The sequence below is a fragment of the Lissotriton helveticus genome, chromosome 1_2 (genome assembly GCF_964261635.1).
Source record: "Lissotriton helveticus chromosome 1_2, aLisHel1.1, whole genome shotgun sequence".
Classification (NCBI taxonomy): Eukaryota; Metazoa; Chordata; class Amphibia; order Caudata; family Salamandridae; genus Lissotriton; species Lissotriton helveticus.
The window spans coordinates 283,286,032-283,303,541 of record NC_136058.1 but is presented as its reverse complement, the minus strand read 5'-3'; the positions used below and the strand labels follow the sequence as shown (position 1 = coordinate 283,303,541).

At 43.0% G+C, this 17,510-nt stretch overlaps 1 protein-coding gene across 6 annotated transcripts in view; it reads right to left on the bottom strand.

The window, feature by feature from the left end:
• The window catches only part of ARMH1 (armadillo like helical domain containing 1), a 649,433-nt gene that overhangs the window by 308,164 nt on the left and 323,759 nt on the right, over nt 1-17,510 (bottom strand). For all 6 annotated transcript variants that reach the window (XM_078671741.1, XM_078671739.1, XM_078671740.1 and 3 more), the window contains 2 exons: nt 14,712-14,908; nt 1,807-1,891 (listed from right to left, as the gene is read on the bottom strand). In XM_078671741.1, the coding sequence (XP_078527867.1) occupies nt 1,807-1,891; nt 14,712-14,908 (282 nt within the window). The remainder of the gene's footprint in view (nt 1-1,806; nt 1,892-14,711; nt 14,909-17,510) is intronic.

Genomic DNA, 17,510 nt, shown 5'->3' with positions numbered 1-17,510 from the left:
TGCCACGGCGTCGATGGGGCTGGCATAAACGGCATGACGGAGCCGGGGCATAAGAATGTGGAACACCCAAATTAAATGCCAGAGGACCCATGGGACCCGAAGGTGCACCAGAGAGGTACGATGCCCTTGAAAACACGCCATACGTAGCGTTCAAGAACGCTGAAGGGTCTTGGCCCGGCGTTGGAAAAGGTGGTTGAACACCCTCAGGCTGACCTAGAGGTGGGATCGAATCCGGCTCAACCATATGCGCAGATTCATCAACCTCCACAGGGACTACTTCTTCCTCCTCTCGAGCCGGAGACGGCGCCGGAGATGGATTGGACTCCGGAGCCGGAGAGGGTACCTGCGACCTCGAAGCCTCACCTTCCTGATCCGGAGTCTCCTGCGGCGGGACCACCTTCGAACGAACCCTCCTGGGCGACCTCGACCTCGAGTTCGACTTCTCACCCGAGTGACGTCGAGACTCATGCCTCCTCTTCCTGTGCTTCTTCCTCGATCTTGAAGCATGGTCCGAAGAGGACTTCGAGGCCGAACCCTCTCAAGATCGGGACCTTGACTTCGACCTCGACTTCGACTTCGTCCTCCTCGAGCGGGATCTTTAAGTCTTCTTACCGTTGTCGGCCTTAAGTCTTGCCACAAGCAGTTTGGTTTCCCTCTCCCGCAGGGCCTTCGGATTCATCTTACGACAAGATGTACATCCATCCACGTCGTGATCGGAGCTTAAGCACCAGATACAGTCCTCGTGCGGATCCGTGATGGACATCATTTTCCCGCACTCCCTGCAGGGCTTGAAACCGGTCTTCTTCGACATCGTCACGAAACAAAGAAGCAGGAAACACAGAAAATGGAAACAAAGACACCAGTAAAGCTACTGAGTTTCCCGAAACCGTTAGCGTCGACGACGCGGAAAAAAGGGAACTGATGTCATCACGCCGGCGTGGGCCTATTATGGTCGTCGGTGATGTCAGCGGAGTCGCGAGCGATGCCGTGCCTCTATGACGTCCAAGTCCACGTCGGCGCGAAGCTACGAAAAGAATTTCCGAATGTTGCTGACACAAGGGGGATATTCACAAGGTGTGGAATCCACACGGCAGATGTATCTATCAGAAATAGAGCTACATTGCTGTTGAGCAAATATGCACTAAAAAGGGTCAGTATTTCTTAATTCATAGGTCAGTGGGAACGTGTCAAGTCCTGTTGAAAAAGGATAGCGTTCTTGTGAATGTTACATAGTAAAAATTTACACTGTGCATTGATTAAAAGCTGTAAAGTTCTATCTCATATCTAATGTAGGTCCTATGCTTTGCAAAATGAAAACATTTATATGTAAAAGATCTGGTACTCTTCTGAGATAATAACCACAATTTCTGCTATTAGTTACATATGTAGCTTAAACTACTTGGCCTGGTAAAGAAGTAGATTGCAAACTTGCATTGTGACTTTACTTAGATGGAACAACTTATCTCAATATTGCAGCACTGCATCAATTTGGTCCACTAAAATTCTAATGGGCATAGCCACTAACATGATCTTTTGTATTGCAATTTTTCATTACCATTCTTATAACTTTCTTTAATAGATGCCTCAAAGGTATTACATTTCCTGAAAATATTAGTCTTATTGTATACTTTTTAAAGTAAAAAATACATCTGTGGATGCCTTACTATGTATTCCTATAGTCAATCACTCATTTCTAATATAGCCTACCCTGCTGCATGTAAGTCCCCTTCCTCCTACATCAATGCTTTCGAAGCCCCATTTAAGAAAGGAAACTATGCACAATGCTTGCTGTAGGTTTCTTCCTACCTTCATACTGCACTTCCAAGTGCATGGTCTGTAAAACACCTAGCAGAGGGTCCACGATACATGGAGAAGCTGTCTTCACTATCGCCTATGTAAAAGACACAACATTAATCTATAAGTTAGAACTGCCAAGCAAACATGTTTCCAGGCTGCTATAGAATGATGACATAAATGATTTGGAAAGTTTTGGAGCCCTTAAATGTAAGGAGTTGTGTATACAGAGGAGCAAAGGAAACAAAAAGAGGGCCAGAAATCTCTGATGTTTATTGAGTCTGAAAGAAGTGCTTTCACTGCTCCTGTTTTGTTATGTTACATTACGTTATGCGTATTTTGAAAAGTGCATATCACTGGTGAGGGTATCCTAGGACTGAGCAGGTGTGTTTGGCTAGCCCTGCCTATGGTAGGCTGGTTAATTGAAAAGCCAGATCTGTAGCTTTTTGTTGAATTCAAGAAGAGAGGAGGAGGCTCTGAAGTGAAGTGGGGGGCCGCTCCAAGCTTTAGGAGCGATGTAAGAGAATGTCGTCCTCCTGATCTGTCTGAGTGGTTGGTGAAAGGAGATGAGACTGTTCACAGGTATGTGGGGTAAGGTCTGTGTAGTATCTTCAATGTGTGTGTGTGAGGAGTTTGAAATTAGCGCATTTGTGTATCACGACCCAGTGGAGCTAGCTCCCTGAGCGGTGGTGTGATGTGAGTTCTGTGTGGGAGCTTGAGGATGAGTCTGGATTTTGAGTTCTGGATGGTTGCTAGTCCCCTAGTGAGTTACTTGGTGATTCCCGGTGTAGAGTGAGTTCCTGTAGTCCATAATGCTGGTTCCTTTGGAATTCGTGTTATTTGTCTTATGCAGGAGGGTGTTGAAAGGCAGGCTGCAAGGCAGATAGGAACCTTAACCCATATTTCTAGTACCTTTCTTTGCACATAGACAGCAAGGCCAGAGAACACAACCCTACAACTTCACATATTTGATAATAATATATATAATATAACATGCCAGTGAAAATAGATGTAAATTCAAGAAACTTTGTATTTGGAACGAGTGTAGTACTAACCATACATTAACACATTTATTACCACAATGCAAAGTTCGAATTCAATCCAGCATCCACAGTAAGGCCTAGCTAACTTGGCAAACAAAGACACAATCAGTGTGTAATATCTCTCAGATTTGTATTACAATAACATTAATGTCTAACACAATTGAGGTCATTCTTAAAACCCAGCCATGTCAACCAACCAACTAAGAGTGACAAATCATAAAGATGATATAAGGAAGCTGCATTAGGAAGCCACCACAATGGTGTGCCAGGTTCCTATATAAACAGCACTTTACTGATGAGGTCTAATTTAGGTGAAACAAGAGAGAAGTTGCATGTGTTCCTGTTCAAAGGGGACCTGACCAGGTGGATCGAGCTGTATTGTTCCTGCTGGAGCAGGACCAATGGTGATCCGGGTGTGTGACATCAGTGGACTAATGGTCCAGATAGCTTTAACTTTTTAACATTTTCAAGTCAACCCCAAACATTCTTTCAACACTATATAAATAAAAAAAGAAAAACAAAATGACTGAACTGATTTACACCAAACCAAGCAAAGGCTCTTCCCAAGGTAAAGTTCTACTTTTATCTCAAGTCAATGTCATGTTCACTTTTCGATTGAGTCAACATGTATGTGCAGTGAGTCGTCTCAATGCACTCATGTTCAAAATAGGGGATGCATTACTAATTATTATTCTAGTTTTTTGACAACAGCAAAAAGGATGGTGGATATGGTACATTACTGGGGCTTTCTGAGGAAGTTGCAGGGGAGCTGGGAAATTTGCTGGCAGTCTAGGAGTGGAACATGCTTCTTCCCCTGATGAAACACTGTTGGGCAGCCATGGGTGTGTTTAGAGAAATGAGCAGTTCCCTCCTCCTCAGCTACACCAAACTGGTGGTTCTAGAACCAACTCTCCCTCCCTCCCATTGGGCTGTTGCCCAACAGGCTTTAAAGACCCTAAAGAACAAAGACCTACCTTTCCTCTCCCTTTACACTTAATTGTGCCCCTTTGAACTAAGTTAAAGTCCTGAACCCTCTTAGCTATTCTCTCTGGACGGACGTGTGTCATCTATCTCACCTACAGCCCATCCTGCCAACAGACCTAAGTCACTGTTCTGCTGTGGGAGCAATTTTCACACCTCATTAAGGTCAAGCACTGGCAGTTGCTGGCAGGCTAGTGCAAATTAGCCTCTAGGAGCTTAAGGCAGAGAAAATGTAACTTACTAAAAGTTATATTCCCAAGTTATTTAATCAAATCTAACTTCACCATTGAACAGGAATTTTAATAAAAAGTTGTCAGGCGCTGAATCGGCTCAACAGTAACAGAGCACCTTCCTGGTGTTAGGTTTACACTGGGGACTACATCTCCCAGAATTCCTGGAATGGGGAGGAGCATAGGTGATATAAGCCAGCCAATCCAGGGAGAGGTGCGCGTAATCCTGACATTGTCTCTGTGTTCCTAACCTCGAGGCTCACGCGCCTTGCGTGGAGTCTCTCTTCTGGTGTTATCAGCGGGCTGTGTCAATTATCCGGAGGTTCCCTGCTCTCTGCCTCATCGCGTCTCCTTGCCTGACTCTTCTTTCGGTAACGGAGCTGTTCGTTCTTCATCGGAGGAAGTTTGTTTGTGTTCCTTGCTCTCGGACTCCAAATTTCCCCTCGGATCGTCTGGGCTGTAGACGCGCTGAAGGAAGCGCTTTGCGAAGTACATTTTCCTGCTCGGGGCCGTGTCAACTTTAACGCGTCTCGAGCTGGTTTCTTTGTTTTCTTGTGACTTATTTCTTTTGCGCGTTTTGCAGCGCTTGCTCTACCACCTTTGACTTGGTGTTATTTATCTTAATGGTGAAGAGCTATGGACTGAGAAATATCGGGTGATATTCTTCTGAACTGTTCTCAAGTGTTCCTAGCGCCTTTAGGAGCGCCTATGTACTTATGGTGATTTTCCATTCACCAAGGATTATGAATACATACTTTGGACCCTGAGTTTATTATTTTGTGTTACCTACTCATTTTGGTTGAAGAATCTTCACGACGCCAGTGTCGCATTCTCTGTTTGGATTTTGGTTACCATCCTTGGATGTTAAAGGAAAGGAGACCTTTTTCTTTGGAATTTTGTTTGTTTCCTTGTGGATGAATGTATGCAGGGTATGTACGTTTCTACTTCTTTTTCCCAGTTATTAGTGAGAGTATGCATGTTGAGAATTTCATGTAATGCTGTGATTTGTCATTGTAGGAAGGCTTTGAAGTTAAAAGCGGAAGACATATATGTTGTATGTACAGACACAGTATCCCTCGGCCAGTGGACAGGTACTATCAAACTCTAGTGAGAATTTATGAGTGTAGTTAGAATTATAGAAACTGTATTAAAACTATCTTCTTTTGTTTCAGGTCTCCCAATTTCCGAGGGTGGTTCCCTCATATATTTTTTCCCTCGCCTGACTACCTTACTACTCTGTGTCCATATTAACCAGAGTTGGGGGAGTCTGGAGGTGGACCCTTTTTGGCATCACGCGTAACCAGAGGAGTGGCTTTGACGCTGACAATAGTGGTTGAACCATTTCCCTAGATTGTCCCAAACAAGAGTCAGAAAAAGAATATCTTGGTCTAAAATCTTGATTTCCTCAAAGGGCAGCTAAAGCCTTCAACAGTGCAAATAGCTTTTGTGGTCTTTTCACTGTAGGGACATGCCAACATCCAATTTTGTACATGATCTACGTTCAAATACTAGTCACCTTACCCTGTGAGTTAGAGTGCTGACTTAGGAGCAACTTATTAATATCTGAATGGAAAGTTTTCCCTTGTGAAAACAGTTATTTTGATGGGTTGGACTACAAGTTTAAATTGTAACCGCCAGGATACATAAGTAAGCTTGAAGGCAGGTTTTCTATGCCACACTAGTGGAGGGCACTATAAATGCTTAAGTCCACAAGTGACATTTATCTTGCCATTCTAAGTGTGTACTTTCTACACCATGCACTATGTATGGCACAAATGGATAGTTAAATATGCCTCAGAGCACATACACTTGGTCTGGACAGCAGTGCCCCAGTGTGCACAGTCTAAAAACAAGCAATACAATTCATCATAAAATGGGGCTGGCCAGGCAAAAAGGGGCATTTTGTTACAGGGTGAAAGACAGTTTAGACAGGAAAAGGGAAGGGAAGAGGGCAGGGAAGAAGTGTGGTGTGGTATTCAGGCATTGTATTGCATCATGCTGAAAGATTACCAGCTATTGGCAGTGGTCTAGAATTTTCTGGGGTTATTGGGATTCTTGGCCAATGATATTAGATGTGTTGCTAGAAAATAGGAGCAGTGACCAAGGTGACCAAAATATACAATTTGCATAGTGCCAGCAGAGTGCATTTGGGGTGTTATGTAGATCTCTATGAAAATGGTCATACTCTGAGGCACACAATAGTCTGCAGAATGTGATGGGAGAAAAGAGTAGCCTGACCAGGTTTGATTGATTGGAAAGGAAGGAGGTCACTTACCAAGGTCACTTCCTGCAACATGGCAGCAGCCTCTATCTATCAGGCATCTGAGGAGCTTCTCATGGCTCATGGCTTATAGCTTCAAATGCTGTGATGCACCTGATGGAGCAAGGACTCGTAGAAAAGAGACTTGCTTGGAAGCAATCCTCTCATTTAACTTCTAACCTTGTATTAATTGTGTATTGTGTAAATTAGTACGCACCACATTTGACATATAAGATAGAGAAGCTTGCCTACGTGTTTTTCCTAATAAGTAAGTAGAGCGAAATGCTAAAATGGCCCCTAACGGGAAATCTTTATTATGCATGCGTCAACTGCATCTATGTAGCTCTCGCTTGGAGGAAATTTCTTGCGCCTGCGCAAAAGCTATTAATATGGCTGTTTGAAAGCTCACATGCTGAGCATCTGCTTTGTTAAAAATAACATGAGCTATTTTACTAATGCTAATGCGCGGAGAGCATTAATAAATGAATGGGATTAGAGTAGAGATAGGTGGTATACAGTGAAACCATTTTATTTTTAAATTAATATTTGTCTTTCGGACTTTCTCATTAGTATACATTTGGACATCTCGTACGAATCCAGAGTCTATAACCCACCTGATCTCAGCACATGCGTGGTGCAAATGAGCCGGAAGAAGTGATGTGACTCTTGAACACAGTCCAAGGTCGCAAAGGATACATACCCTGGGAACCAGTTTGAAGACCTCTGAAATGAATGGGAACGCATGAAGTTTATAATTTTGTTTCTAATAAGATGTGAATATGGATGGGAATAAAGTTTTATGAACATAAAATAATGGGTGGGATCTTTTAACAATGGACTGAAAGACTAAATTGAAAAATAAGCATGGTGTGATGATCATCCCCCCTTGCCTGTTCAATCAGTGTTAATAATTTCATGATATTGAAACCTTAATGTGTACATGAATATTGTAGGGTATAATTGAGGTAGCGTTAGCTAGTTAGCGTACATGAAACCGGAATGCTGCTCGAGTGAGTCGAAGACGGAGATTTGCTGAATACTGCAGAGCTTGGGATGCTGTCAGAGTGAAGAAGAATCGAATGCAGAACCGTCTATCTTAGAAATAATTTACTTAGAAGAAGTTTGATGAAGAATCTCGAGGAGGAAGTGAGTGTCAGAGAGAGGTGCTATGCAAGCGTCGGTGTTAGAGAGGTCATCTAACCTGTCCTGACTTGAAGCCTTTGTCGCCTGATCTTTCCCGGGGGACCCTTCCCAGCTCCTTGGCCAGGGGGCTGATTTTCACACCATACTTGGTAACTATACTGTCCAGATGTGCTTTTCTCTCTATCCTCTCCCTTCTGAGCATATGTCATTGCAATTCTCTGAAGTATGAGTTTGATGATTGATTAATTGAAACTTCCTTCCTATGAGTGACGGAGACCGTACTGTACTTTGTAAGTGGTTCACATGAAATTAATTTAGATAAAGATTTAGTCTGTGGTTATTTCATTGCAAAGAGAAATAATTCATGTCATTTTACCATCAACTAGTTCAACTAATGGTCCATTGACCATAGGAAAGAACTTTTTGATCAGTGAAAGATTAGTTTGGGAATAAGAGGTGACTAATCTTGAAATTTCAGCAAACAGCACACTTAGACTCCAGCGGTTATTAATAGGGTGAGTGTGTTTATAAGCCCAGGTGAGTATATGGCATTGCAGTACCTGTTGCTGGTAAGCCGCTGGATCACAACCAGCAGAAAAAATAACTGCAAGCTCACTAGAGAGGAGTGTTTTAGGAGACCCTCCCTAATGTATTTTTAGGGATGATTCTATGTTGTATATGGGACTCAATAGTACGTAGCTGTTCTTCCACAAACCACCCTGCTGTTGTTTCAAAAGTGATATTTCTATTACATCAAAAGAGCCACAATCACATGTTTGAAGTGCTGCAGTTTTGCTGATGTTAATGATGGGGTTTGTGGGATAATAATTTAAAGTCTACTGGAACCTAATTGTGTCCCGTATTCATGCTCAGACCACAAAGTTGATCTCAACAAATGACAATGTCATGCCAGAGAAAGTGAGAAAGAGAAGATACAGAGTCTAAAAAACTAGAAAAAGTACCCATCAGCCCACTCAAAAGTGGAATCTCGTCATCTGGGTTGTTCAGTGTTGGAGAAAGGTGTCCTATAGGCTCCTCCTCAGGGAGAGTCTGAGGTTGCCTAATATCGGACCCAAAGATCAAGCATTCAACCAACAGATGACAGTATGTGAGCGGAAGGGGCAGAAGTTGCAGTGCTCAAAAGAAAAAACAGAAAAGGAAAATAATCCTCGTGATTTAAAAATACCTACTTTGATGACATAAAAAACTTTATTAGGTCTGACCATCGATGTGGTATTGTTAAAAGCAGTATACTGATAGCATGCAAGGAATTGCTATCCACCATATATGTTAATTGGTCAACATGTTTCAGCCTTAAGCGGCTTTCGTCAGGACCTATGATTTGCTACTGCAACACTTACTTAATGTGATTTAGTACGTGATTTACAACCACTCTCCAATTATTAAAAGGAAGATGGTGTGTCTTCTCCTGTGTATACAAATGTGGGAAACAAAAGTAAAACAGTATTAGAAATATGCATATCTGTAGCATAAATCTCACAACTCTGTACAAGTAGAATGTATGAATAGATAATTCGAACTCACCCTAGTTGAAGGGAGAAAAAACCTCACCTCACCTGGCAACTGCTCAGGGTGAAAGGAGGCCACGCACTGAAAATAAGCGCATGGATCTGAAGTTAATTTCAGAATAAGACTATTACAGTCACAAAAACATTTCATTAGTGATACACATAAGACAAAATGGCAGGCCTAGATTAAGAATGTATAAAGATAAGGAAAGCGTCAAGCTAGAAACCTCCATTAGGCCACCTCGCATGATGGTCAGAGTGGCCGAGTAGCCAAAACGTGAGGAAACCAGGACGCCTTATCCTCAACTCTAAAATAATTACTTCCCAGTAAAAGACGGCAACTACCAAAACCTTTCAAAAAAAGACAGAGTCGCCCTTGAAACCCTTTCCAAGGACACTAAAATAGTGATCAAACCTGCAGACAAGGGGGGTGCCATAGTTATTCAAGACACCAATGCGTATCGAACCGAATGTCTCAAACAACTAGGCAATACACAGTTCTACACCCCTCTTGCTGAGAATCCCACCGCTAGACTCACAAATGAGATCAAACATCTAGTGGAAGAAGCAAGCGCTGAGGGATGGATTACTCCACAAGAGGCTACCTTTTTGGTTACTAAGTGTCCCATCACTCCATATTTCTACACACTTCCAAAGATCCACAAACCGGCCAGACCACCGCCCGGCCGTCCAATTATTTCAGGAATTGGATCTTTGTTGGAACCTTTATCAACTTTTGTTGATGTCTTTCTTAGTCCCATTGTAAAAACTATGCCAACATACCTCCAGGATACAAAAGATGTTCTACGTGCACTACCTGAGGTTCATTTCGACATCAACACGGATATACTAGCTAGCTTTGATGTCGAATCACTGTATACATGTATACCTCAAACTGAGACACTAGAAACTGTACGAACACTTTTAGAGTATTCCTCTGTTGACACGGTGACCCCTATTCATTTTGTAATGGAACTGGCAAGAATTGCCATGACTGAGAATTTTTTCGCCTTTGAGGAATCCCTGTATCTACAGATATCAGGGACATCGATGGGCAGCAAATTTGCGCCCAGTCTGGCAAATTTGTACGTCCACCATTTCGAGACCCATCATGTACTTAACAACACCAACCCACATCATCAGCAATTGATGATGTGGAAGCGGTACATTGACGACATTCTAGTTGTCTGGCGAGGTGACATACAATCCCTCTTGCTTTTTCAAGAATGGCTGAACGGTCAGAACCCCTATCTCAGGTTCACATTGGAGTACAGTAGAACTGAACTCCCTTTTTTGGACCTGGTAATTTTCCCACAAGAAGGGCATCTGGCCAGTTCCTTATATCGAAAACCAATGGCACGCAACTCATTGCTGAGATTTGACAGCCACCATCCCCGTTCCCTCAGGGAGAACCTCCCTTTTGGACAGTTCCTGAGGGTTCGGAGGAATTGTTCCAACTTAACAGATTTCCATTCAAAAGCCAAAGATCTCTCCACGAAGTTGAGAATGCGGCGCTACCCTAACACTCTAGTTCGCAAGTCCTTGAAACGTGCTGCGAACAACCATCGAGAGGCCCTGCTAGAACCTCCAGTTAAAAAACCACCTATTGATAGGTTGGTTTGTGTGACCACATACAATACTTCATTGTCTAAGATCCAGAAAATCATTAGACAGAAATGGCGAATCTTGAACAGCTCAGGTGAACACATTCCTCTGCCATTGTTCTCATTCAAAAGAGGCACTAATTTGAAAGACGCACTGGTCCACACGAGACCTCGACAAGGAGTCGAAGAACCCACTTCTAACTTGTGGAACCTCCCTCCAGTGCAAGGACATCATCCCTGCGGTAACTGCTCAGTGTGTGCACAAACAAGCAAGACTCTTGCAGTCGATATTGGCACCACTCGACCTTGGCTACTCAAACGCCATACCAACTGCAACAGTGAGAAAGTCATTTACCAAATTACCTGCCCTTGTGGTTTGAGGTACATAGGAATGACGACGAGGAAAATTAAATTGCGCATACAAGAACATAAGAGCACAATTAGACGCAACAAGCAGGCGACCCGGCTCACTTCGCACTTTCTGGATAAAAAACACAATCCTGATGATTTGAAATGGTTAATCTTAGAGCAACCATACATACCCAGTCATGTCACAGACGTCCCACTTTTTCTCCTTAGGAAAGAGCAAAGATGGGTCTATAAATTACGTAGTGACACGGAAGGTTTGAACGACGACATCCCGTGGATGCATTTGTGAGTCTAAACTGAGTGCAACATCTAGTATCACTTAGCTGACATTATAGACTACAATGCATCACTTAGCTGACATTACAGACTATAGTCTATATCTGTTTTTTATCAAAAATATTGTATGTCTGTTTACACCTGGCATAATGTTGCTCCGAACTGTTTGGTTATAGTGGTATACCGCTGATAAAGGTTCTTTGCCAATGAAGCAGTAAAACCGCCCGGCTTTTCATACTCACTAGAATACCCTTTTGCCCACAGATCACATCTGTGTGATCTGCCTTGTCTCAACGTGAGCCACACTTATGCTTCTATATGCTGTCAGTTTTTAGAACAGTATAGACTTGACTACGCATCGGTAGGAAGCAGATATCTGTTCTTCTATTGCACATAATCTTTATAGTCTAGTTTGGCCACACTTGACTTTGTACACACCAAAACCACATTGAAACACTTATACATATTTATGCCTCAGAAGACTGCATGGATATGTGATTTTTTCTGCATATCTATCTATCTACATCGGGACTGTCTTGCTCCGCTCTTTGTAAGCAGACAACCTATCAAAACAAGTTCGATTTAAATTGAGGTAGCTAATTAGTACATTTCCTTCATGAGGTTTCCACGAGGTCCTTTTCCCAACGAACTTCGTGTCCCATGTACCAAACTGTTTTTTTACGATTGGTCCACACTGAACCACTCACGTTAACTTGCCTTGCATAGTTTTATTTTATTTTGAGGCTGTGTGCGAGCCATTGGCCTACATTGATCAAAAATAGTGAACGAATCACAACACTCCCGTCATGAGTTTCCTACAAGGTTCGCTACCTCCACGGACTCCGTCACGTTAAATTGGCTCTTTTTCGATTGGTCTACACCTAACCAATCACGCAATACTGCCTCGCAGAGTTCTGCCCCGAGGTTTTGAACGAAGAAAACAGCCATTGGCCCATATTAATCATAGACAGTGGACGAATCAGAATACTCCGTCCATGAGCTTCCTACAAGGTCCGCTATCTTAACGGACTCGGCGTCGCCGAAATGACTTTCTCTATTGGTCTACATTTTACCGCTTTTTGCAGCCCTTCTTTGAGGCTCGGGCGGCAACCATTGGCCAATACTATTAATATACAGCGAGCCAATGAGAACTCATACATCGATAGTTCCCTCTAAGGTCCGCTATTTACAGATAAAACCCCGCTTACAACTCAGCATCACCACCTCCCCCTCGGCTCAGGTTTTCATCCGAGGCAACGACGGAGAGGTGAGCTATGGCGCTTGGCTATCTCATTATGCGGGTGTTTTCTGTTTAGCAAATAGCGCTGTAGGTGTTAAATCTTTTACTGGGAAGTAATTATTTTAGAGTTGAGGATAAGGCGTCCTGGTTTCCTCACGTTTTGGCTACTCGGCCACTCTGACCATCATGCGAGGTGGCCTAATGGAGGTTTCTAGCTTGACGCTTTCCTTATCTTTATACATTCTTAATCTAGGCCTGCCATTTTGTCTTATGTGTATCACTAATGAAATGTTTTTGTGACTGTAATAGTCTTATTCTGAAATTAAATTCAGATCCATGCGCTTATTTTCAGTGCGTGGCCTCCTTTCACCCTGAGCAGTTGCCAGGTGAGGTGAGGTTTTTTCTCCCTTCAACTAGGGTGAGTTAGAATTATCTATTCATACATTCTACTTGTACAGAGTTGTGAGATTTATGCTACAGATATGCATATTTCTAATACTGTTTTACTTTTGTTTCCCACATTTGTATACACAGGAGAAGACACACCATCTTCCTTTTAATAATTGGAGAGTGGTTGTAAATCACGTACTAAATCACATTAAGTAAGTGTTGCAGTAGCAAATCATAGGTCCTGACGAAAGCCGCTTAAGGCTGAAACATGTTGACAAATTAACATATATGGTGGATAGCAATTCCTTGCATGCTATCAGTATACTGCTTTTAACAATACCACATTGATGGTCAGACCTAATAAAGTTTTTTATGTCATCAAAGTAGGTATTTTTAAATCACGAGGATTATTTTCCTTTTCTGTTTTTTCTTTTGAGCACTGCAACTTCTGCCCCTTCCGCTCACATACTGTCATCTGTTGGTTGAATGCTTGATCTTTGGGTCCGATATTAGGCAACCTCAGACTCTCCCTGAGGAGGAGCCTATAGGACACCTTTCTCCAACACTGAACAACCCAGATGACGAGATTCCACTTTTGAGTGGGCTGATGGGTACTTTTTCTAGTTTTTTAGACTCTGTATCTTCTCTTTCTCACTTTCTCTGGCATGACATTGTCATTTGTTGAGATCAACTTTGTGGTCTGAGCATGAATACGGGACACAATTAGGTTCCAGTAGACTCTCTATATCCAGACTGTTAGTACCTCTCGTGTTTTTTGCTGTCAAGTTGGGGGACTAGGTACTTTTTCGGTCTATAAAACAATCTCCCCTTGGACCCTCCACCACTCCTTTTGTCTGTTTGGGATAATAATTTAGCCAACTGAGTGGAAATCTAGCCTCAGGTGCTCCTCTGAATGTAATCCATAATGACTTACTGGAGCATTGGGCATATGGGTGTACAGGACTGTGGACAGCCTGAAGTTGGTAAATGGAAGTAAGCTAGATGGTGTGAATATGAAGCTGGGTGTTCCAATGTAAGATTTATTTTAATACTACCTTTGGTACTACCTATTATTAAAACAAAGAAGGCTTGGTGCTGCATGTGGATGCCTTGAGAAGAAGCAATTTTATGGCTGGCTCATTTGGGATTTTGTAAACATTGATGACAAGCTCATTTGGCTGTTTTAATGGCTTGCTTTAAATCGATGTGATGGACGAAGCAAAAAAAGTGGATAAAATGTGATGGATTGGTGGAAATTAGAGTTTGTAAATTGTAGCTGCTTATTAGTGCATTCACAGTGCAGATGAAATGAGTTGACATGAAACAGACCCAGAGATCTTTCTGAAGAAAAAATTTATGATTTATATCAGTGGTGAATAGTTTAGAAATTAAAAGATTGCTAGTGCCAGGCGGCATCACCTAATGACATCATGTGGTGTTACCCTAGTGCTTTGAAAATAATTCTCCAGAGTCATCTATTTCTCAGATATGTAACACAGTCATGAAACAAAGTGACCAATGCTGTAGAGAGTGTGTGCTACCTTTGTTGGTGTCTACTTCCTTATACAGAGTGGTTCAGGGATGTCAGAGAAGGCAATGATTCAAGAATTTGCCTACATAACATTAATCTGTTGTAGAAAGAACACAACAGTACTCAAACAATGAAAATATGGTACCTGGTCTTACTAGAAGAGGATGAAGAATGCCACCTACACTTAGATTAACAATGTTATGTCATGCTTCCTATAATCACATAGAGTTTAGAACCTTCATCAACACATAACTTACATATCTGTGCATATCAAATGTTACTGCAGCCCCATGACAATGGTTTGACTCAGAATGCTCTCACCTGTACAATCCGGAGTGTCTGAAGAGCAAGCTGTTGGGCTTTGGGTGATGAACATGGCAGCAGGGCAATCAGGCCTTTATACACTTGGTTCTGGTATTTGCAATTGCCATGAACCAGGCTCTCCAACAGGACTTGGGCATCCTCTTGCAATTCTTCGGACTTGGACTTTGCTAAGCACTCTGCTATCGCTCTCACACCTGTTGAAAACATGCAAAAGCTATTCAGTTGAAACAAAAAGAACCACTACTGTAAGGTGTTAAACTATTCCTATACCATATGCATGTTTGTAGATTCATTGCCTGAACTGTAGAACCTCACCGTGTGATATGTGGGTGTAATGCATGTGTTCCCTCAATGTCTCCCTGTCTGGAACAAACATGAATACCTCACCACATCCTCTTTGTTTTTCTCAACATGTCCTTTCTTAAGGGAGCCTATTCTGAAGTCTTGACCTCCTACATCAAGCCTCTCCTCAATATATCCATGCTCAACCCAAGCAATCTGAACAACAGTCAAATCTGCAACACCATTCCTGGATAAGTTAATCAAAAGTACTATATTCACCCAACTCATTGACTATGTTATGGACCAGAAGCTGGTGGCCTATGGCAAGGTTAATGTCTGGCACCATCTTTCATATTCACCATAAGCAATGACCATAAAGCTCAAGAAGACAAGAACGGAGCTTCCGTCCTGAAACTCCTGGATCTCTCATCTGCCACGGATAAGTTTCATAACCTAACTGCTGCGTACCACAGCACTCCATGCTTGTTCCAATTCTGTTTAACTTCTATCTCTGGCATCTGCCTTAACCTTATCTCATCGGGACCTTTAATTTAGTTTGCTAAAATCTATGCTGACAAAACTCATCCCATTGAATGTGTAACCCCATGCAGACACTGACAACACTGCTCTCACAAACTGCCTCTCCACCATCTACAACTGGATGCAACCAGACCATCAGAAACTCAATGCCAGAAAGACAGAAATCATCATCTGCAAATCTTTGGGAAACACAATGTCCGCAGGCTGGTGGCCCACTGAACTTGGCACCAATATTTACCAACACACAGTGAAAACTCTTGGAATAGCCCAGGAGTCTGGCCTCAACCTCAGACTAATATGATCATAAAAAGACCTTCTTCCATGGGGAAATCCTCATTAGAATATTCCCTTTAATGGGTTTCCCTCACCAGGACAGGTAGCCATTGTGCTTGTGCTTTCAGATCTGGTCTATGCATGTGTCCTCTACATTGGTGCTTTTGAACGCATGCTTTAAATACTACAATGGATCCAAAACATTGCAGTGGTACTTCCACTTCCTATGCGTCCTTCACAGCCATCCAGTTTATATGGCTGGTGTCTACAGATAGCCATCAATCAAGGATTCATCTCCCTTACACATGGATCCCAAGGTGTGAATATTCAAGGAAATAATCAGATTTCTGTTTACTACATAGAAATCCATAATATAATTCTTCCAGTTTAGATGTGTTGTGTCACAACTGTAGCATATCTCTGATCCTCAAGCATGTAATTTACATGCACCTATATTCCACGCCTCAAGCATGCACATCGGCATCATGAACCACTTGATCACTCTGCCACTACTATGCACTGACAATCCCATGCAGCATCTTTTCTATACTCCTCAGCATTCCAACTGGAGCAACTGCCCGCTAGTATCCAAACAATGTGATGGCTTACATATCGGCTGTACTACCTAATAACCGTCTCATTCACATAGGTATGATCCTGCAGGATGCAATATTCTATAAAATTGTAAGAACAATGAAGGTAAGGCAACATTCGCCGTTTGAATGCAGAACATTGCACTGCATTAGCTGTCTCTGATCCTTAACTATATGAAGCGCACTGGCGACTGGTAGCCTGTGACACAAACAGATGAGTAAGCAGCATAAAGCTAGAAAATATATAGGGAAACTGAAGCTCGGTGAGCCTGACCTGGCGTAATATTCAAATGACATTATGCAAGGTTTTGCATGTCTACAGTCTGTAAATACTGAAACATGTTGGTGGGGAGAACATCTGATTTCACCAGAACAGTTTAGGATTCAAGTGGCTCGTACCAGATAGTTTTTCTTTTTAGGTCTCTTCCAAGAACAAGGTGGTTATATGGTTTATCCAGAAGAGTGCAGGCGTGTTAACAAACAGTATAAGAACTTAGGGCCTAAGGTATAAAAGGGTTTTTAACATTGTGTCCACATTAAAATGTGTTAGTGCATATTGGTCATGGACACTATTTAAGCAGGCTATGAAAGACTGATCGGCGGCACCCATCCTGAGAGAGAAGAAGGGAAGAAGAGGTGTGGCGCCAGACTCTGCAGAGACGTTCTGCCGGTGGGGGGCCTGCCTGGAGGCGGGCAAAACATTGGAGAAGCCAAGCGGTTGCTCAGGCGAGAGACTGGCATGAGGACCCAGGTGAGAGGGACTGCGCGGAGCTGAACATAGTGAGCGACCCCTCCGGCCCATAGCGGGTAGAAGCTGTGTCCCCTGCGCAGTGGCTGCCGAGTGACAGCTGAGTCGTTTTACGGCGGCCTCAAGGAGATTGAGGAGGGGAGCGGCTGGGAGTGAGAGACGTGACTCAGCTCCCTGCTCGGCTTCTCTGTGACGTGGCCGGTGGAGACCGTGAGACGCGGGCCTCCTGAGCTGGATTGAGCCAGGCCCCGGCGCTGGTGAGAGGGACTGCGCAGGGCTGAGTCAGTCCCCCCACCTCCGGCTTCAAAGGGATAGAGGTGGGGGGCTGAGGCCAACACAATACTCCCCCTGCCTGACTCC